This window comes from Amia ocellicauda, chromosome 7 (genome assembly GCF_036373705.1).
Source record: "Amia ocellicauda isolate fAmiCal2 chromosome 7, fAmiCal2.hap1, whole genome shotgun sequence".
NCBI classification, from domain to species: Eukaryota; Metazoa; Chordata; class Actinopteri; order Amiiformes; family Amiidae; genus Amia; species Amia ocellicauda.
Window position 1 is genome coordinate 13,663,103 of NC_089856.1, and position 19,970 is coordinate 13,683,072.

At 43.0% G+C, this 19,970-nt stretch overlaps 2 protein-coding genes across 2 annotated transcripts in view; both read left to right on the forward strand.

Moving 5' to 3' along the window:
• Window positions 1-1,842: 1,842 nt before the first annotated feature.
• Window positions 1,843-10,983, forward strand: LOC136752882 (GTP-binding protein Rheb). The gene is made up of 8 exons (XM_066708568.1): window positions 1,843-2,324; window positions 3,400-3,471; window positions 3,861-3,928; window positions 4,114-4,196; window positions 4,414-4,470; window positions 5,892-5,939; window positions 6,337-6,418; window positions 6,666-10,983. Exons 1-8 carry the CDS (start codon window positions 2,273-2,275, stop codon window positions 6,756-6,758), a joined length of 555 nt encoding a protein of 184 aa, XP_066564665.1. The 5' UTR covers window positions 1,843-2,272; the 3' UTR covers window positions 6,759-10,983.
• A 3,216-nt stretch (window positions 10,984-14,199) lies between these two features.
• The window catches only part of kmt2d (lysine (K)-specific methyltransferase 2D), a 52,047-nt gene continuing 46,276 nt past the window's right edge, over window positions 14,200-19,970 (forward strand). The window contains 1 exon segment of the mRNA XM_066708551.1: window positions 14,200-15,121. The gene's annotated coding sequence lies outside the window, so the exon portion shown is untranslated.

Here is a 19,970-nt window from a genome sequence, read left to right on the forward strand (position 1 = left end):
TGGAGCAAGAGGCTGAGCTCGGGGAACTTCAGAACCTTTAAAGTGACACCCAAAGCTGCAGGACAGGTAGTTAATGAGAAGCCAAGAAATAGTTTTTTTCATCACTTTCTCTACACCCAACCCAACACACACACACCCTTCTCTCTCTTATACTCTCACATCTCAAATTCTTTCTTGCTGCCTGTCTAGGAATTTGCTCTCTCCATCTCCCTCTATTTCTCTCTCCATCTTTCTCTCAAGTTCAAATTAAAAGATGACATGACTATATGTTTCTTGTTGCCAAAGCCCGTTACTTAAAGACCTCACTGTCTCTTTCTCTATTGCCAATTACTGTGTTCTGCCTTGCTCTCTCTGTCATGACAACACCCCCCCCACTCCTCCAAACACACATACAAACACCTCCTTTTCCCTCCTCTTTCTCCTCTGCATCCTAACCCCCCAAAAACGTCTGCAACATCCAGTAACATGCCGAAATATCGTATAGCACACACAAATGATTCACAATCATTTTACAACCATAACAATACTACAAATAAGATGAAATCGTACAACAGTGTTTTTAAACCATTATTTGTTTACACATCTCAATGCAGGAGAACAATATTTCAGCAGTTTGCACGCATACAGTGAAATCTGCAACGGCATCTTCCATTATTTTAAAAATTAATAATCGGCAGATAAATGAAAAGGCTAAATTTCTTACACCGGTAAGAAAGTTTACAATGGCAATGGGACAGTGGTGTTGCAGCGCCGCCCGGCGCATGTTAAACAGTAACACACCGAGTGGCACACGATAATGTAATTATAGTTGTAGATCTTGCAACTGTTGGTGGGAATGGAAACCGACAGTTACTGTCATCAGGGGAAGCAATTATTTTTTCTCTATCATATTGTCACACAGCAGGGGAGTAAATGCTGAAGGGAAGACCACCAGCCCATAATAATCGTCAGAGCTAGAGCGCACCCCCCAAGCATAGGGCTTCGAGGCTATATATATATATATATATATATATATATATATATATATATTACCATACTAAACATTTAATTCAAATACAGATATCGATGACTAGATAACTCTATTTGTAAGGTTTATTTATTGAACAAATCGGAACTGTAACTGTAACTGTATAATAGTACAGAATATAGTTCAGCAGGGTTAACAAATTAATAATGTCTACGTTATTAGATTATTAGACCATATGTTTAACATTGTATATTTAATATCGCTTTAAATCATAGTTTCATATGAGAGATAAAGTGTATTTGATGAGGTTTACATTTTTAACTACTTCAGCACATCTTGTCTGTTAGCTATTATAATTATTAGCTATTAGAACTAGGCTATATCACTTGTATTTTATATTAATTATATATTTACATATGCACTTCTATAATTTAGAAACTGTAAATGTATTATGTTTGATTTGTATTTTTGTACTGTATTACTGCATTTTGTATTGCACTTGTATCCTGTAAATCGCTCCGAATAAGAGCGTCTGTCAATACATGAATACTACAACTAATAATAAAACGGTAGTAATTATAATTCGGTGAAGTCAATAGGGAACCTCTAGGGGGAAGCATTCAGCATCTGTAGTTCATCCGTACCTAGGGAGTTCTTAGCTTGTTGCAGCTGGTGAAAACCTGTGCACCAAATTTAGCTAGTGCTGAAGTACTAACCATGGTATCATTCACCGTTTTGGGGGCGTTTTCATATACTGAAATTACTTCAAAAGGGTATTTGAATACGCGCATCAGTTGCTAGTGTGAGGGTATTTTGCCCTCATCACATGATGAGGGCGGTTCCCCCCCCTCTCCGGCTTCACCTACGTGTTGCCTCTGACGTTTGCATTTTTACGACGGCGTGCGTGCTCAGTTTCCGACAGTGTGTGTCGAGGGCGCCGCTGCCGTGAATAGGCTGTTTCTGTTTTGGTTTTGACGAGAGGAGAAGATTACAAGCTATTGGAAAAGTCCAGAGAAGTGGATATTAGACGTAAACAGACGAAGTGATTGACGAATCCGGCGGTCGAGACCGCGGGGTCTGCAGTTATCGACTCCAGTCGCGGGTGCCGGCCCTCAGTGGGAGCGCGAGGCCTGGCGCGCAGCTCGAGCCGCACTTGTTGAAAGTTTGTTGTTGTCACGTGACCCCAGGCAGGCGAATGCGGCGATAAAAAAAGTTTTTGTTTCGCACAATTTTTAACATTTTTACTTTCATTCTTTTTATTATTATTTATTCATATCGCCATCAGTATTTTCTTGGGTTTTAAACATGCCTCAACCGAAACACAGAAAAATTGCCGTTTTAGGGTACCGATCCGTAGGTGAGTAATTATTTTGTGTGCGTGTGTTCATTTTTTAAGTGGTTTTGTTAACTGGACGGATTTACACTCTCGGGGAATAATATGGCATTGCTTCTTGTTTTGGTCTCACATTAGACATATAAATAGTATGTTTTAACGTGACGTAACCCAAGTAGAGCTCTAATGTACGCAGTGACAGGGTCAGTCTGGCGTTTATTACCAGTGTACTAATTAGTGGTCGCTTTCGTGTAGCGCAGATTTCCGCAGATCCGCGCAGAACTACGGAAATCTGTGCTACACAATACTGACCGCAGTGTCAGGGTCAGTATTGCACTGCTGTCCAGTGTACTGGTAAGTCACGCAGCATCAGCCTGGCGCCTGTGTCCGGTGCACTGATCAGTCTCAGATCAGTTTGTCGTGTGCTGTGAACTGTATTGCTGCATCGTGTAGCTCCACCTAAGAGTTTACATATTATTACTGGTGGTACTACTGTCAGTCAACTACAAGGAAAGGTCGCGTTCGTGTTGTGAAATTTCCGCAGTTCTGCGCGGATCTGCGCTGCTCCGCCACTGGGATCAGTGGATTTCTGCAGATCTGTGCACAACTGCGGAAATCCGCGCAACAAGAACGCGACCAAATGATTGGCAGATAAATAAAAACATCTTCTGATGTTCGAGGTAATGGTTGCGTGAGTCTCTCTCCAGGATTATAAATACTGTCGTGTCTTACCACGGTTTGACAAATCAAGGTCAGCAGTGTTCTTTTCAGTCACGTAATTAATATAAACTACACAGGTCATATTTTTCCTTTACAATGTAGTAGCGCTAATTGCAGGTTTGTTGCTAAGTGAATTATAGCAATGGATGGACGAGAACACTTACTGTAGTTGTTTAGAAATATAAAAGTCCTCTCTCTCCTCTCTTTATATACAACATGAAAAGTTAGCGATTAATACAATCAAAATACATTAATTCATGTCATTTATCTGTCTAACTAGTTCAATTAAAAACTTGAACGCAGAGTACTTCCTCAGGCAACTGACATCAGTGAATGTCAGTGTGATGTGTGATGCAGTCATGTCCTCCTCTCTCTTCAGGCAAGTCTTCGCTCACTATCCAGTTTGTGGAAGGGCAGTTTGTGGACTCCTATGACCCCACCATTGAAAACAGTACGTGTGTCATGTTTACAGCTTACCTGTTAATCTCCAAACTCAGACAGAGGTTTCCTACCAATGCGCCGTCAATGTTTTAAATGACTCCTCTCAGCTGTTCTCAGTATCAGTCCTGTGAGAGCTGCCTTGATAGCACCCTGGTCTCCTATGGTAACATCTGTTGCTCTCCTCTGTGGTTAAATAAATCAAATATTTCATAAGGGCAGAGTATTTGGGGGGGGGACAGAGATATAATACACCACAGATTTTTTAAACTGCTTGATTTGGAGAATTGTTGTGTGGGTGTGACTGCAGGGTGATGTAGGTCTCTTGTGTTGACTTGTGCAGTGCTGTGTGTCTCTGTATCGACTGGTGCATTAACACAATCTGTTTTTTGCTGTCCCCAGCCTTTAATAAGATGGTGTCAGTGAATGGGCAGGACTTCAACCTGCAGCTCGTGGACACCGCAGGCCAGGTAGCAACGTCCAACTGTCTGTCTTTGTAAATGCAAATGTATGGCTGCTCATGCCCATCTGTGCTTGTCGATCTGTCTCTCTGTCGGTGTTAGAGTGTGTGCACGTGCGTGCGTGCTTGTGTGCCCAACCTGCCCGATTTGCCTCCAGTATTAATCTATGACTATGCCTTGCCCCTCCCCTCCAGGATGAGTACTCCATCTTCCCCCAGTCCCACTCCATGGACATCCATGGCTATGTCCTGGTGTACTCGGTGACCTCCATGAAGAGGTAGGCCTCATTGCACCGCAAGCAGACACTCCCACAACACAGCCATCCAATCCCTCTCAGGGTTTATGGGCAAACATATGACTGATCGTTAGCTTGTACATTTACTTAATGAAAGAGAAAAATGATTACATCATCTTCTGTAAATGATTGGTTCAACTGGATATGAAAAACTTGATTTATAATATGTGTGCTTATCTCTCGCTCTCTCTCTCCACAGTTTTGAAGTGGTTCAGGTTCTCCATGATAAGCTGCTGGATATGGTTGGGAAAATACAGTAAGTTTCCAGATTGAGATCTTCAGTCTGATTTCAGTGTTTGGGGTGAAGAATTCCTCAGTTATGAATTGATACAATATTTATATATTTGTAATTGCTACAGTCTTCTCACTGATGTAGTGGTGACTGAAGAGGTGGGTAAACTCTAATTTGACATAAATGTGCTTTTTTTCCTCTTGACCTTGGTAATTGACAAATAAAAATTCTGCATCTTCTTAATCTTATTATTCACCCCCCCTTTTCATTCTCCTCACTGTATAGCGACACACAAGTACTCCAGTGATGGTCTAAGAGTTGCTATTTATGTTTCTGCAACAAGTACTTAGGGTTCTGGCGGTTTACAATCAATATAAATGATCTAAACCAGGGATGGTGAACCTTTTTTGTCCGGAGTGCCCAAACTCGGGTTTGTTTAATATATATACATATACACGTTGCTAAGTGCCAAGGTTGCCAATGATTAATTAGAGATATAAAGGTTATACAGGGGCTAAACAGGACATTTTTAAAACATATTTTTTATGTATTTATTGTTGTAGTTAAGTGATTAAGCAAACGTGCAAATAAAACAAACAGAAATCCACAATCAAAAATAATCAAAAACACTATGGACAAATAGAATCCCTCTATCCACTGCTTAGCTCCCCCCCACCTTGAACCCTCATTCCTCTGTGGTCTGCTGCTGAATATACAGCTGAATAAGTAAAGTGAGGGACCAAGCTAATTCTGACCAAAAAGATTATAAATATGCAGGTTATTTTTGTCCCTCATTAAAGTTTTCCTGATGGATTATATTTTATTGTAAATTTACATACATAAAAAGCAATAGTAGCAACACTTCACCAGGTTGATTATTTTTGGAATATGTGCCTTTTAAATTTTGGACAATGAGGTTCTTTAATTCTAATTCAACTAAGATCAATCAATGTTTATTGTATATAGTGAAACACCATCCCAAAGCATATAAAGGATAACTGTATCATACAATGAATACCTAATTTAAATGTTGCAGTATTGCTTCAGTGCAGTGAAATGCATTATGCATTACATTTGAGGATTATAATATTGAAGTACATTAAAAGAAACATTGACAATGCATGTATGCAAAATCTGCACGAACACAAAGTAATTTTTATATCAGGTAGGCATACAGTGTATGCCTTGTCTATACCAGCGGTTCTCAAACTGGGGTCCGTGGCAAAACACCCCAACCCCACCCCCCCACCCTGCTCTCTTTTTTTTATTTTTTATTTTTTAATTTTTTTACCGTCAACCGCCCTCCCCCCTGCTTTCACAAGTTTCTCCCATCATTACCCCCTGTCATTCTGCTCTCACAAGTCAAAAAGTTTGAGAAGCACTAGTATACACCACTACGTCTTCCTACATTAAATTAATAGAAATTAACAATTCTGTTTCCCCAGGGTCCCAACTGTTCTTGTTGGGAACAAGAAAGATCTGCATATGGAGAGGTCAGTGACTGGTGCCGTGTGTGCGTGTGATTGGCATGTGCCTGTGTGTGTGATTGGCATGTGAGCATCTGGAAGGTTGTATGCAGGTCTTGTGTGATTGTTGTGCTCTGGTGGCAGGTGTTTGGCCTCTTCATAGTAAAGGGGATAGCCATGGTTAATTGAGGATCTCTATATAGAAAACATGTTTTTCCTTTTAAGTCTTGAGTGTGTGCATATTGGTGTGTGTTTCTCTGGGTATCTGTGAGTGAGGGTTGAAGTGAGAGTGTGTGTATGCATCCCTGCCTATCCGTGTGTTTAGCTGTCTTGAGAACAGATTGGGAGTGTCCATCTAGGAGACTCTCCCTAAACTAAAGGACCGGCCAGGGTAACGCCCTCCCCTTCCCCTCCGTCTCTTCAGGGTCATCAAGCCAGAGGAGGGCAAGAAACTGGCTGACTCCTGGGGGGCGGCGTTCATGGAGTCCTCTGCCAAAGAGAACCAGGTAAGTCCCCCTCTCTTTTCGACACGAAGACAGGACGGAACATATAAATGCATGTGTGCACATGTAATTGTGTGTGTCTGTGCATGTGTGTGTAACAAGATTTGTGTAAATACAGATCTTTGTGCAAGTGTGTGCGCATGTGTGTCTGTGCTGTATGAAATACACTTTAAAACAAACTGCAGGGTATCCTTCCTGCTGTGTGGTACCCGTCTGACCCGCTCTCCCCTGTCTCCTTGCGCTCGCCTAGACGGCCGTGGAGGTATTCAAGAAGATCATCCTGGAGATGGAGAGGGCGGACGGCAACGCACCTGCAGAGGACAAGAAGTGCAGAGTGATGTAGAGACGCCACCTGGGACGCAGGGGCCAGAGCGGCACAGCCAGGCCAACCCCCACCACCACCACCACCACCACCACCACCACCACCACCTCCTCCTCCTCCTTCACCAGCACACAGATGCCACGACTAGTTGAGCAATCACAGCATGCGGGGCCCACAGGCCCGGACAGCACAGACCTGGCTCTGGAGTGTTACAGCAGGGCTCCGTTAATCAGCCTGTCATGGTTCTGGACCCACCCCCTCCCTGCCCCCAGCCACCCATCCACTTTAGAATTGAAGATTGGAGGTCCCAGGTTTAGAATGATGGAAATCCAGAGAATAAGGATGGTTAACGAACCAAACCACCATAACATAAAAAACCCAAACAAAACACTGAGGTGTTACCAAAACAAAACAGGTTCTGCTTCTTCTAAATTCAGACTAAAAAATCAGAATATTTTATTTCCTTTACATTTGTTCTAAACGTATTGAGTATAAGTCAGATTTACCCAGAGTGGCCCCTGTGTTCTTGATTTCTGTGGGGAAAAGGAAGGATTCAGACCAGTCCTAATCCAGACCTCTCCACACCCCCCTCCACCACCCGCAACCCACCACAGGTCAGACCGGAGTCACACAGTTACAGCAGCCACTGCTGATCTCTGCCAATCGGATCCCAACCTGCACCCAGCCAATTAAGGACCTTCACTGCAATTGAACTCCACCAATCCAAGCACTCTTACCACCCGTACAAGCCCGCCCACCCGCCACGCACCCCTTTATCTATCCTGATCCACTAGGCCTGGCTGAAGCTTGCCTGACGGCTTGAGCCTTTGTTGAAAATACGAGGAGACACAGTTTTGCTGTAATGGATGGAAGACAGCGTGCAGTGGGAGAAGGGGAAGAATTGGAGGCCTCACCTGACTGCTGCCTGAACTCCCATCCGATCCGGCTTCATTGGCGGCTTTTCCAGTTATTGTGCATTGGCTGTTGGTGTCAGCTGTGGGATACCGGGGGCTGGCTGTCAAATGCTGTGCTATGGTCCCGGGCAGTCACTGTACACAGTAGGAACGGCTCGGTTGAGGCTGTCTGCACCTGTGAAGTGATTGGATGAAAAATCTCAGCCTCAGTCGCAGATACAATGCTTATTTTTTTATAAAGGAAGTGTATACACTGTAAAATACAGCAAGGAACTCACTGGCAGTATATTTTCCATTATTTTGTTACTGTAATAATTTGTCCCTTTTTTTATAGAAAATTATAGATGGTTATATAATTTCCTATAAAAAAAAAAAAAAAAAAAAATAGTGGACCGTAACCTTTTTTTGGTAGTAAGCTGGCTGGATGAGGTTGATAATGATGATTATTATTATTTTAAGTAATTATACTTTTGATAGTTGTATAGGCATCTCTGTCTCTTCTTTCTCCTCTTCACTTCAATTTTTACTCCTTCAGGAAGATAAATAGAATTTGTGGGTAAAGTGGGGTTTCTGCTATTGTCACAAACAAACACACACACACACACTCACTTGGGCACACCAACACACTCACAAAAACAAAGCCTTTAAAACCGGTGCCTTGTCCTGACACCCTGGCTGTCAGTCTCTGCTGATCTAGAGAAACAGTGTCGCTGTTCCTCTGCTGAGCTCCTTTTCTTTCTCCTGTCTTTCTTTCCATCGGTTGTTGTACTTAATTCCAAACGGGAGACATTTTCTTGTCGACCGTCCTGTGCCTTAGATTAACGGCATTCCTCTCCGTTCTGAAGTGGGGGGGGTGATTCTCTGCACTCGGAAGTGCAGGTTTGGGTATTCACCTCGACCTCGGGGGATTGTCGTCTCAGGGTTAACTGTTGTAATCTGGGAATATAGTTTGCCAAACTCCTGATACCCCTACCCTGTGGCAACTGCATCTAACTACACAGAAGAAGTTTTATTCCAGTGAGCACTGGAAATTGTGTGCATGTGTGCATGCTAGTGTGTGTGTACATAGAGATGGTGAACGAGTTGCCTGTGTTGGGGGTGTAGACAGTTCCACTATACAGCAGACCGTTGTCATCTGCCCAGAAAATAAGTTTATTCTATAGGGAAGTAGACAGTGCAGGATGCTGCCGGCCAGGGACAGTAAGTAAACCACAACAAATCAAGAACCTGAAACAAACCCTCCTCTGGGTTTCAACAGGCTGGATGTGTCAAGCTTTCATGCATCAAACATTAAACTCAATTCTCCTCTCTGGAGCTTTCAGAGAATTTTTACACTTCAGAATAAATATAATGTATGAAGAAACCCCAAATAGGCCTCACTATCAACCCCCACCCCCCACCACTACCACACTGGTGAAAGAGAGTAGGTAGAATCCCTGTAAGGTGGGGGGATTCTATACTTCTATTGACTGCAGTGTTGAGAGTGCAGCTCTGAGTAGTGTCCCCTGCAATCCCCCTGTGAAGAAAAGGCTCACAATATATAGTCTCCCAGTGTGTTTCAGGACCAGCTGACTGATTTCCTTCATGGGCAAGACTGGGGTGTTTTCCTTTGTAATATTAATATATATTGTGATGCGTTACTAGAAACTGCTTTACTTTGAAACAGACCTACAAATAAACAAAAAGAAGGGCAATCGTTTGGCTCCCTGAGCGAATGGCTCCCTGGTGGCGGACGCAAGGGGAGGTGGAGTGTTGGATCACTCTGTTCTGTTAGGGTCGGGTATGTGTATATTAAGTAATTACACTGCTCCTAAACCGAGTACTCGGTCATGGCGGTTTATGGTTGCAGACTAAGCGGTTAATATATTTTTGGGAAAAGTAAACCTTGTCATCCCCTTCTCTCTGTTTCTCTGTGTTTGTCTTTCTTTTCTGTCTTCATAGATGGTTGTAAATCAATACAAACATCATGAACACTAATCAGAATTCAGAATCACAGGTTCTTTTCTTTGGTTTGGATGTGAAGATGTTGACAAGTCCATTATTATTCTCAGTTTATTTTTTTCTCTGGTATTTATGTTTTGGCCACAGTTTACTGTGCCCTGTGCCTTACTCCCTATCCTCCTTTCTCACTCTCTGTCAGATTGCATATTCATAACACATGAACTGACATGCTAAAGTTATCACCCCCACCTCCCAGATGAAACCACTTAGACTTGATGGACAGTGCCCCCTGGTGATGTAGCTCAGCCCAGTGTACAGTGGTTCAGCAGAGGGGTTTGGTAGCAGGAGGTTCCGGGTGTGTGTGTCCCCCCGGTCGTTTGAGTGAGTGTCCTGAACCATCCTGTGCTCTGTAATTCAAACAGGAAGTGCAGGTCTCTTGACTCTGCAGGCAGTGGCGGTATAGGACAGTATAGTTCAGCTGGTGATAATAGCCCAGCTCCACCTCTAGGCTCAGTATGGTGTTCTGAGTAAAAGGGGATTGTTGAATGACATTATTATTGTTATTATTAATAATATTATTATTATTATTATTATTATTATTATTCCAATCTGGGAGCCCTTGGCTGCCCTAAGTAGTGTGTGAGTTTAAAGACCTCTATATAAGCAAGTGCCAGGTGGAACGGTCACCCTCCCTGCGACTGAGTGTGTATTGTCACAGGGGGGTGGTTGGGAGAGCAACTGTCGATCAATGGGAAAGGGCTCCCCAGGCCTGGGTCCCTGGCTGCTTTCCTTGCTCCCGCTCCCCCTCCGAACCCTGGAGCATGCCCACCCTTGAGTGTAGGGACTCCAGTCTGTGTCTCCAGATCTTTGTCTGGAATGCATCATGGGTAAATTTGCTGTTGAAACAACTTTCTAAGGGCTAGGAATGTCATTTTAAATAGATGAAGCACCTGGGGAGCGATCTTGGAGCGAGGTCCTGAGGACACAGGTGTACCCCCCCAAAGGGCTGGACCTGTTCACCCTGCCGCCCAGTGTGGCATCGTTCTCTCTGGGCGCTGACTGGGGAGCCCCTGTAGGGTAGCGTGTGTGATTATTTTTTTGTTTCTCTTTTTTTTTTTGGTGGTGTTGCTGCAGTTTGTTGGTTTTTCTCAGAATTGCTGTCTGCTTCAGGGCACCAGCTTAGTGTTTTGTCAGTGCAGCCCTGACTCCTCTCTCCTGGCAAACTTGCCACTCTCACAGTCACACAGACAGACAGACAGACACTCACTCATACAGACACTGACTCACACACACAGGCATACACTCACACACACCTCTCTTGCAGTCGCACTCAGAACAGAGACTTGCTGTAAACAGTTTTTGTATATAAATAAATTAGTTAGTCCTTTGTATTGGTCTGCTTTTCTTTGTGCTTCCTGGGTTTGCAGTAATGTGTGGAGACTACAGGTGAATTTTTTTGTAATCTTGAAACATAAGATTTATTTATATATATATATATATATATATATATACACACACACACCGATCAGCCATAACATTATGACCACTGACAGGTGAAGTGAATAACACTGATAATCTCATTATCATGGCACCTGTCAGTGGGTGGGATATATTAGGAAGCAAGTGAACATTTTGTTGATGTGTTAGAAGCAGGAAAAATGGGCAAGCGTAAGGATCTGAGTGAATTTGACAAGGGCCAAATTGTGATGGCTAGACGACTGGGTCAGAGCATCTCCAAAACTGCAGCTCTTGTGGGGTGTTCCCGGTCTGCAGTGGTCAGTACCTATCAAAAGTGGTCCAAGGAAGGAAAAGCGGTGAACCAGGGACAGGGTCATGGGCGGCCAAGGCTCACTTATGCACGTGGGGAGCGAAGGCTGGCCCGTGTGGTCCAGTCCAACAGACGAGCTACTGTAGCTCAAATTGCTGAAAAAGTTCATGCTGGTTCTGATAGAAAGGTGTCAGAACACACAGTGCATCGCAGTTTGTTGCTTATGGGGCTGCGTAGCCGAAGACCAGTCAGGGTGCCCATGCTGACCCCTGTCCACTGCCGAAAGCGCCTACAATGGGCACATGAGCATCAGAACTGGACCACGGAGCAATGGAAGAAGGTGGCCTGGTCTGATGAATCACGAGTTCAAGGTGTTGACTTGGCCTCCAAATTCCCCAGATCTCAATCCAATCGAGCATCTGTGGGATGTGCTGGACAAACAATACCGATCCATGGAGGCCCCACCTCGCAACTTACAGGACTTAAAGGATCTGCTGCTAATGTCTTGGTGCCAGATACCACAGCACACCTTCAGAGGTCTACTGGAGTCAGGCGGGTCAGGGCTGTTTTGGTGGCAAAAGGGGGACCTACACAATATTAGGCAGGTGGTCATAATGTTATGGCTGATCGGTGTGTGTATATATATATATACACTCACCTAAAGGATTATTAGGAACACCTGTTCAATTTCACATTAATGCAATTATCTAACCAACCAATCACATGGCAGTTGCTTCAATGCATTTAGGGGTGTGGTCCTGGTCAAGACAATCTCCTGAACTCCAAACTGAATGTCTGAATGGGAAAGAAAGGGCCGGTCTCAGTATTTCACAATCTGCTCATTTACTGTGATTTTCACGCACAACCATTTCTAGGGTTTACAAAGAATGGTGTGAAAAGGGAAAAACATCCAGTATGCGGCAGTCCTGTGGGCGAAAATGCCTTGTTGATGCTAGAGGTCAGAGGAGAATGGGCCGACTGATTCAAGAAGAGCAACTTTGACTGAAATAACCACTCGTTACAACCGAGGTATGCAGCAAAGCATTTGTGAAGCCACAACACGTACAACCTTGAGGCGGATGGGCTACAACAGCAGAAGACCCCACCGGGTACCACTCATCTCCACTACAAATAGGAAAAAGAGGCTACAATTTGCACAAGCTCACCAAAATTGGACAGTTGAAGACTGGAAAAATGTTGCCTGGTCTGATGAGTCTCGATTTCTGTTGAGACATTCCGATGGTAGAGTCAGAATTTGGCGTAAACAGAATGAGAACATGGATCCATCATGCCTTGTTACCACTGTGCAGGCTAGTGGTGGTGGTGTAATGGTGTGGGGGAAGTTTTCTTGGCACACTTTAGGCCCCTTAGTGCCAATTGGGCATCGTTTAAATGCCACGGCCTACCTGAGCATTGTTTCTGACCATGTCCATCCCTTTATGACCACCATGTACCCATCCTCTGATGGCTACTTCCAGCAGGATAATGCACCATGTCACAAAGGTCAAATCATTTCAAATTGGTTTCTTGAACATGACAATGAGTTCACTGTACTAAACTGGCCCCCACAGTCACCAGATCTCAACCCAATAGAGCATCTTTGGGATGTGGTGGAACGGGAGCTTCGTGCCCTGGATGTGCATCCCACAAATCTCCATCAACTGCAAGATGCTATCCTATCAATATGGGCCAACATTTCTAAAGAATGCTTTCAGCACCTTGTTGAATCAATGCCACGTAGAATTAAGGCAGTTCTGAAGGCGAAAGGGGGTCAAACACAGTATTAGTATGGTGTTCCTAATAATCCTTTAGGTGAGTGTATATATATATATATATATATAATGTATTATTTATATATTAGCAGATGCCTGCATCCAGGATTCCTACACACAGCAGTACAAGGTACATCTATATTAAAAAAAAAATCTGAGGTATCTACTGAAGGTATAATCTAAACAGGTGTGTTTTATGGAGACATATGCAGGTACAGTTTGTGGTGCCTGGTGACTCAGTTGATGTGAGCAGGGTGCTGATGTGGCCAGGGGTTGGGTTCAGCTCTGGTCCATTGCCGAGTGCTTTTGACTCCCAGTTTCTGGTATCATGGCGCTGCGGTTCTCACCTGCATGTCCCTGGGTAAGCGTTGCTCTGCCCCAGTCCTGCTCAAGTCAGCGGTGCACTGGATTCCAGCCTGGGTCTGCAGAAGAGGCAGGCCACTACATGAAATAACCTTTTGACTGCATGTGCTCATACTTCCAGTCCACCTCTTTAGTGCCCTGGTCCCCTCTCCTGTGGTGATGTATAGATGATGTGTATCATCCAGGATAACATTAACAGCTGGTTTCACAGAGCTTGACTGGCACTAGTTTGGGACTACTCCACCTAAAATAACATTGGGTAGTCCAAGACTAGTGCTAATCTGGGTCTGACACCGGCCCATTGAGTTTAGGCCCTTGTGTGACTGCTTTTTTCACACAGGCAATTTATTCCCAGTGATAAAATGATCTTGCAGTACACAATCATTAAAGAACTGCACACTGTGTGACTTTGGTGCTAGGTTTAACATGGGGAAAATAAAACAATTTTGGAATGTAAGCTGATTTTAACTGACAAAACAATTAAAAAATATGCATATATATTTTTTATTAAATAATGATTACCTGAGAGTTGTTGATTTATTATATAAAAAGGGGAAAAGGTGGAGCTTTCATTCACTACACTGGGAAACAAGCGAATCAGTCACTGAGCCATTCAGCGGGGAAGGAGTTAAGTAAGGCGGAGTGATACATTTGCCTCAACACGGGGGAGCGTATTTACTCAACATCTTGTTGTGTATCCTTCCTCGAGTTCCATAACGTTCAATTCACGGGCGAAGGGGGAAAAAAAACTAACGGAATTATTACAAGGCACCAAATACTTTTAGGTCATGGCAAGTGGATTAATATGACTTAGTCACGGTTTGCAATATTATTTTAGTTTTTGTTTGACTTGATTTGTACTCTGGTGTTGGCGAGGGTTTGTGTTACAGTGGAATAAGTGGCGCCCGGGGATTTTGATATATCTGGTTAAAAATGGCTTCCCCGTGCAACTCTTTCTGTGGTTCAGTCGCTCTAAACTCCCCTGTTCTCTAGTCTTGCATTAGAAGCATATCTATTTATATATGACTGCCACACAATTATAGTACAGATAAAACGGGGGATACAATTGCAGCCTTTTGTATTTGCAGTGCACCACCAAAACATCATTGTTTTACGGTTGGGGGAAAAAAAAAATGTAAACTGAGGGTGAAAAAGGAAGGAGCGCTGACACCGTGGGAAGTGTTTCCGAGTGAAGGATAGCATCGGAGAGATTGTAAAGTTGGCAACACCACGCAGGACGAAACATGCACTTTGGCTGAATTTGCTGGCCAGTTTACATATGTTTTGGTGTGGACATAAATCGAAGAGGAACTGGACATAGAGCGAGTGTGCATTAGTAGTAGTGTGTGATTAGCAAAAGCCAACACACACACAACACAAGAAGAGCCTGCGCTTTCTGGAAGTTGTTTGCATTGACTTTTCGTCTTTTTCAATCTTGTGTTAGAAGGAATACTTGTTGATTTTAAAAGAACAAATCCGCCCCCCCTGCTCTTCAGATGGTATAAAATCATTTGTGCACACTTGAGACCTGGCAGGCTTTCCCAATGCAAGTCGGAAGCGCTGTTACAGTTTCTGGTGGGATTGATCTAATGTTCGGAGACATTAGGATCGCGCTGTAAAAAAAAGGTGAGTGCTTGTTTAAACAAAAAATACAAAATATGTCTACATCGGTGTGTGTTGTGTATATGGAAACCGTGCTTCCCCTGTTAGAAGTTATTGCTTGTTTTTAAAAACCGTTACAAATTACCAACCTCCTTGTTCTCTCCAGTTTTCCGTGCTGATGTTAGCGGTGTGTATATGGCTACATATATGTGTATATCTGTTGAGAGGACATTGTATCGTGCGTGTTCACTTTAATGTGCAGCACATACGCAATGTAGATGTGTATATTCAAAATAACAACTGAAAAGTGTTTTCTCTTGGGGACTCCAGTTGAGGAATAGGACGAGTTCTATTTTTTATTATTTTTTAATTTTATTTTGAAAGGGGTGGGGGGTGGGTAACTTTTTTTAAAAGCTCAATTTAATCTGATCATTTTGCACAAGCGCCCATGCAAAGTTCTGCAGTCCTGCCCTTGCTTGTGTACTGACTGTACTTCTGGGAAAGACCCCCGTCTGCATTTTAAACAACTCAACGAAATGCAATTAAAGCACAGTTCTCATGGCGTACAAAATAGGCCAACCCCCCACCCCCTTTGTTACAAATATAATGTGACGCTGCGTGTGGAAAGGTCTTATTTTACAGTCTGTACGTATTACATCGGCACATTTGTACGCGTGGAGGGTGGCCGTTGCGACCCGGTTCAATTCGGCTGCTTTTGCGTGTTTGTTTTGTGTGCTTTTTAAATTTGGTCGACAGATTTGTTGTCGCCCCAGCCGAAGGCCGCATCAAAATATTGCAACTCCATTTTAATTGAGGGGATAAATCTCTTTTGTTTCAAACGCGCCCCCCCCTCCACTAATGAAGCCCAATTTCATTTAGACGCCTTCAAAGAAGCGCTGTTTTATGTCGCCATTTCCCCCTGTTTTGTTGTATTTCGTGTCTTGTGCCCTGACAGTGTGACTTTTGTTGTTTGATCAATTGTAGAAGTATCGCACGAAGCATATGATGTAGATATACTTATTTCTGAGTAGAATACCTAACATATATTTAAAGTATTTTGAAATAAAGCTTTAGACGGTGATTTGTTTTGGAAACAGCGGGCCTGAATTAAATACTTGTTATATTATGGTGACGAATCCCTTCCCTTAGCCATGATAACCTAACTTCTTGTATGATCAGTATTGTATATGCACTACATTACTTATCCCCCCCCCAACACACACACACTTATGTGTATTTAAAAACAAATCACTACATCTAATTTAGTATTAATAAAACAAACAACGTGAGATCATAGTAAAACAGTGCTAAATTAAAGCTGGCGTTTGCCGAGTAAGTGACGGTACATTTAAAAAACGCCTTAATAGTGACTGTCTATAATGGCGATACGTTGTGGTTGAAAACGTGTCCCTCAATCTTGTGTGTTTAAAACTACAACAATCTAAGCAAATTATTGTAGCCTTTTTGTCAGTCTCACAATTACGGCCTACAGGCCCCAGCCTGCACCACTCAACACCGAGCTTTAGTAGTAATCGTAGCCGCGCCTCGATGAAGCTACCTGCTTAGGTCTGTCTTTCGTCCCGCTGGTCATAAAGCAGGTATGAACTCATAATGGAGAGAATATGAGAGTGGGTCTAACATGTAGCAAGACTAGATTAGTCTGATAAAACGTTAACACTAACACTCACACACTGTGTTGCTTAACAGATGCATGTATTTAAAGTTACTCTACACCCCTCAGGTAACGTGGCGGGTTCCCTGCCGCACCGAAGCACTACGACTGTGTAGGTTTAATAGGAACCACACATTTGGATCAAACATTGATTAATAAAGTATTGCATGTTCACACCACACAGATGTTTCTTTCAGGAAACGTAAATGTTTTATTCACGCTACAAAGGTTAGCTTGTTACAGCCAGGATGATTATGGGTGCTGTAAAATGTAATAAATGACATGATGGAATAAGTACAGCCATATCAATTGTGATTAACGTGCCATTTTACTCTGTTCAGTGGTTTATTGAAATAGTCTTCTCAGAGTTGTTCCAGTGAGCGACTTCGTTTGGTTACTCCTACAAGTCTCCACAAACCGGCAATGTGTCAAAGCCCATATTGAGTCAGTGCACTTGGGGACAGACTTTGTTCAAATGGAACAAGATGGTTTTAAAAATGTCAACTGGACGTTTCCCCCGAAATGATAACACAAAAAGTCGTAAGAATTTTTTTAAGCAGCTAAAAGTGTTTGACTGTGCAGATAATGCATTAATTTGTATTCCCTGTGTATGAGCAATCAAGTCACTTCAGCCATGCAAGCCAGTGAAAATGACACTTTTATTAAGAAAAACGTTTTTTTAGGTCTAACACACAAGGACTGTGTGTGTGTGTGAGAGAGAAGAATTATCTGTCTTTCCCAGAGCCGTTTCTAGGCATATCGACATAAGCGGCCGCTTAGGGGGCCCAGCCGCTAGGGGGCCCCCTAGAAAAAAATAATAAATTGAATACATTTTCAATTATTTTCTATAATTGCTCATAGTGATCAGTTTTCAGATTGGATTTTATGTTTGATCATGTAATCAAACAAGTTATGCTCTAGAAACCTATCATCAATCTGGTTTTGGTATATGTTGGGTGTAGTAGAGAGGAAAAAAAACTATTGTGAAGCAACCAAATTTTAATGGCGGAAAAAGTATCAAGAACGCATCCATCTGTCATAATGTTATTTGATCGTGCTTCGTTTTTATTGCTGTACAGTAGCTGGCTTGCATACTAACTGTTTCAATGATGTTTTTTTCTCGTTGCTTTAACTGGACAGTCCAAGTTCACCCTACCTGCCTCCAAATTGCGTTTTATTATAACATGGTGACTGTGTATTTGCATCTGTAGCAAGTTTTACCTTGAATAGGATCTGCAAGAGTTTTCCCCCCCCCCCTCTCTTCTGCCTCAGTGAAAATCTATGCTATAACACTGCAACCTAGTTCGGCAGCATCAATTATCAAGTTAGCCAATTAGCTGGCAAGTTAAAATCAGCAAATGGGATTTGGCAATTGTAGCTTGGTCTAGGTCAAACTGTGTGGTACGCCTTCCAAGGAGGGTGCAGGAGTGTGTCAAGGAAGACTCGAGCTAGTTACAGTTAAAAAGAAAGTACAGAAAATTTAAATGTATATTCTAAAATAACTATAAAAAAGCTTTTGCTTAAAGTTCTTTTGTTCCAAAGCAACAGTGACATTTTTGTACAGTGTCCTGTGGTACCCTGAAAGGTGCTCCTAGATGCATTATATTTTACATTATATAATTTATAATAAAGTATATAAGTAAATTCAGCAGCATGCTTTGAGAGAACCCGTCAGAAATTGGTCGTTTTGTGAGAGAGAGAAAAGCGTCCAATACAAGCCGAAGTGAGGGCAGCAGCGGACGTTCCACCAAAACTCAAAAGTTTCGTCATATTTTGGGATCAGGAAACAAAGTGAAGGGGGCCCCACAAAACTAGAAACGGCCCTGTTCTTCCCCCTTTGTGGCCAGCTGAAGCCGTCTCTTTCATGTTGTTGCCCAAAGTGCTGATTAATCCTTCTGGACTCTTGGAGCTGTTCTTCAGATTCAACTTTTAAGCATCAGTCAGATTTATTCGTCACCCGCTGTCCAGATTGAAAATAGTGTGTTCAAGTTGTGCAGATCTATAGCATGGATGAGTTCCTTATAGGATATAGATTTAGCCAACAGATCTGTGCAGTAACCAAGGGGGTCCGCTATGCTGAGAGAAACTGCTGCTGCCGGGCCACTGACTGTACATCGGGTCCTGTTTGGTGGGAAACATGGAGTACAGAGTGCCCCCGATCCTGGACGGACTGCAGTCAGTCAGGGTGTTATGGGTGTCTGAAGTCATGGCTAAATCAAGACAATAAGTGGTTGCCTGCATTGATCAGAGACTCGTCTGCCCTGGGCTTTAGAGAACTCTGGGTTTGGTGGGAAGCCCATGTGGGTCCCACCGCAGTTGGTGTTTTCGGGAGGAATCGTTTTGAATAGTTCGTGGCACACAAGGCTTGTGGTTGTTCTGCCCTCTTTCAGACTGGGGGGCACTCCCTAGCCCTGAGGGTAGCAGTGTCTGCCCACTTCCCTTCCACCCTGTGTTCTTAACCGGCTGCCTCATTCTATTACGGTTATTACCATTAATGGGCCCATTTGACTGTTTCCTAGTGCTTCGTGTAAGGGTCGTTTTAAAGAGATGTGTAAACACGACTCTTCTGCCCTGTGAGCTGGTATGAGACACTTGCCTGCCTTTTATAAATCATAGATTTTTATAAATTATGTTTGAGTTTTATTTTATTTCAATTTTTCTATTTTCTAGGCTGACACTTTTATCCTCTTTGACTTACAAATCAACAATTTGTGGAGTTCATGAGTTGTGAAATGCAGGCGTTACAAGCTCTGTTCATCTGCATTGGTTGCAATGGCAGGGTCCGGTCTGTGCCAGGGTGAAAGGTGGCCGAGCCAGGTCTGTGCCAGAGTAGTGTGGGCAATCATTCCACTTCCTCTCCTGCACATGTCCATAAACTTTCAATACTGTTGGAGAAGGAAGGAATGCATATTGTGTGTGTGTGTGAGAGAGAGAGTTTGTGAGTTAGATCTGTAGGCCTATAAGTTGCAGGATTTCATTTTCTCTGCCTTTGTGTGTTATTCATTGGTCTGTAGGCCTGGATTAGAGCCATGTATTGTCTTGACTCATGGCTCTTTAACACCGTGTGTTGTGAAAAATCGTTATATGGGTCAATTGCTGAAATGTAATGTTTGATTATGTAATTCATGATTGCAACTGTTGTTTGTTGCATTTTGTATTGAGAATCCTAAATCAAACACTTGGTAGTGACAGCAGAGAAAC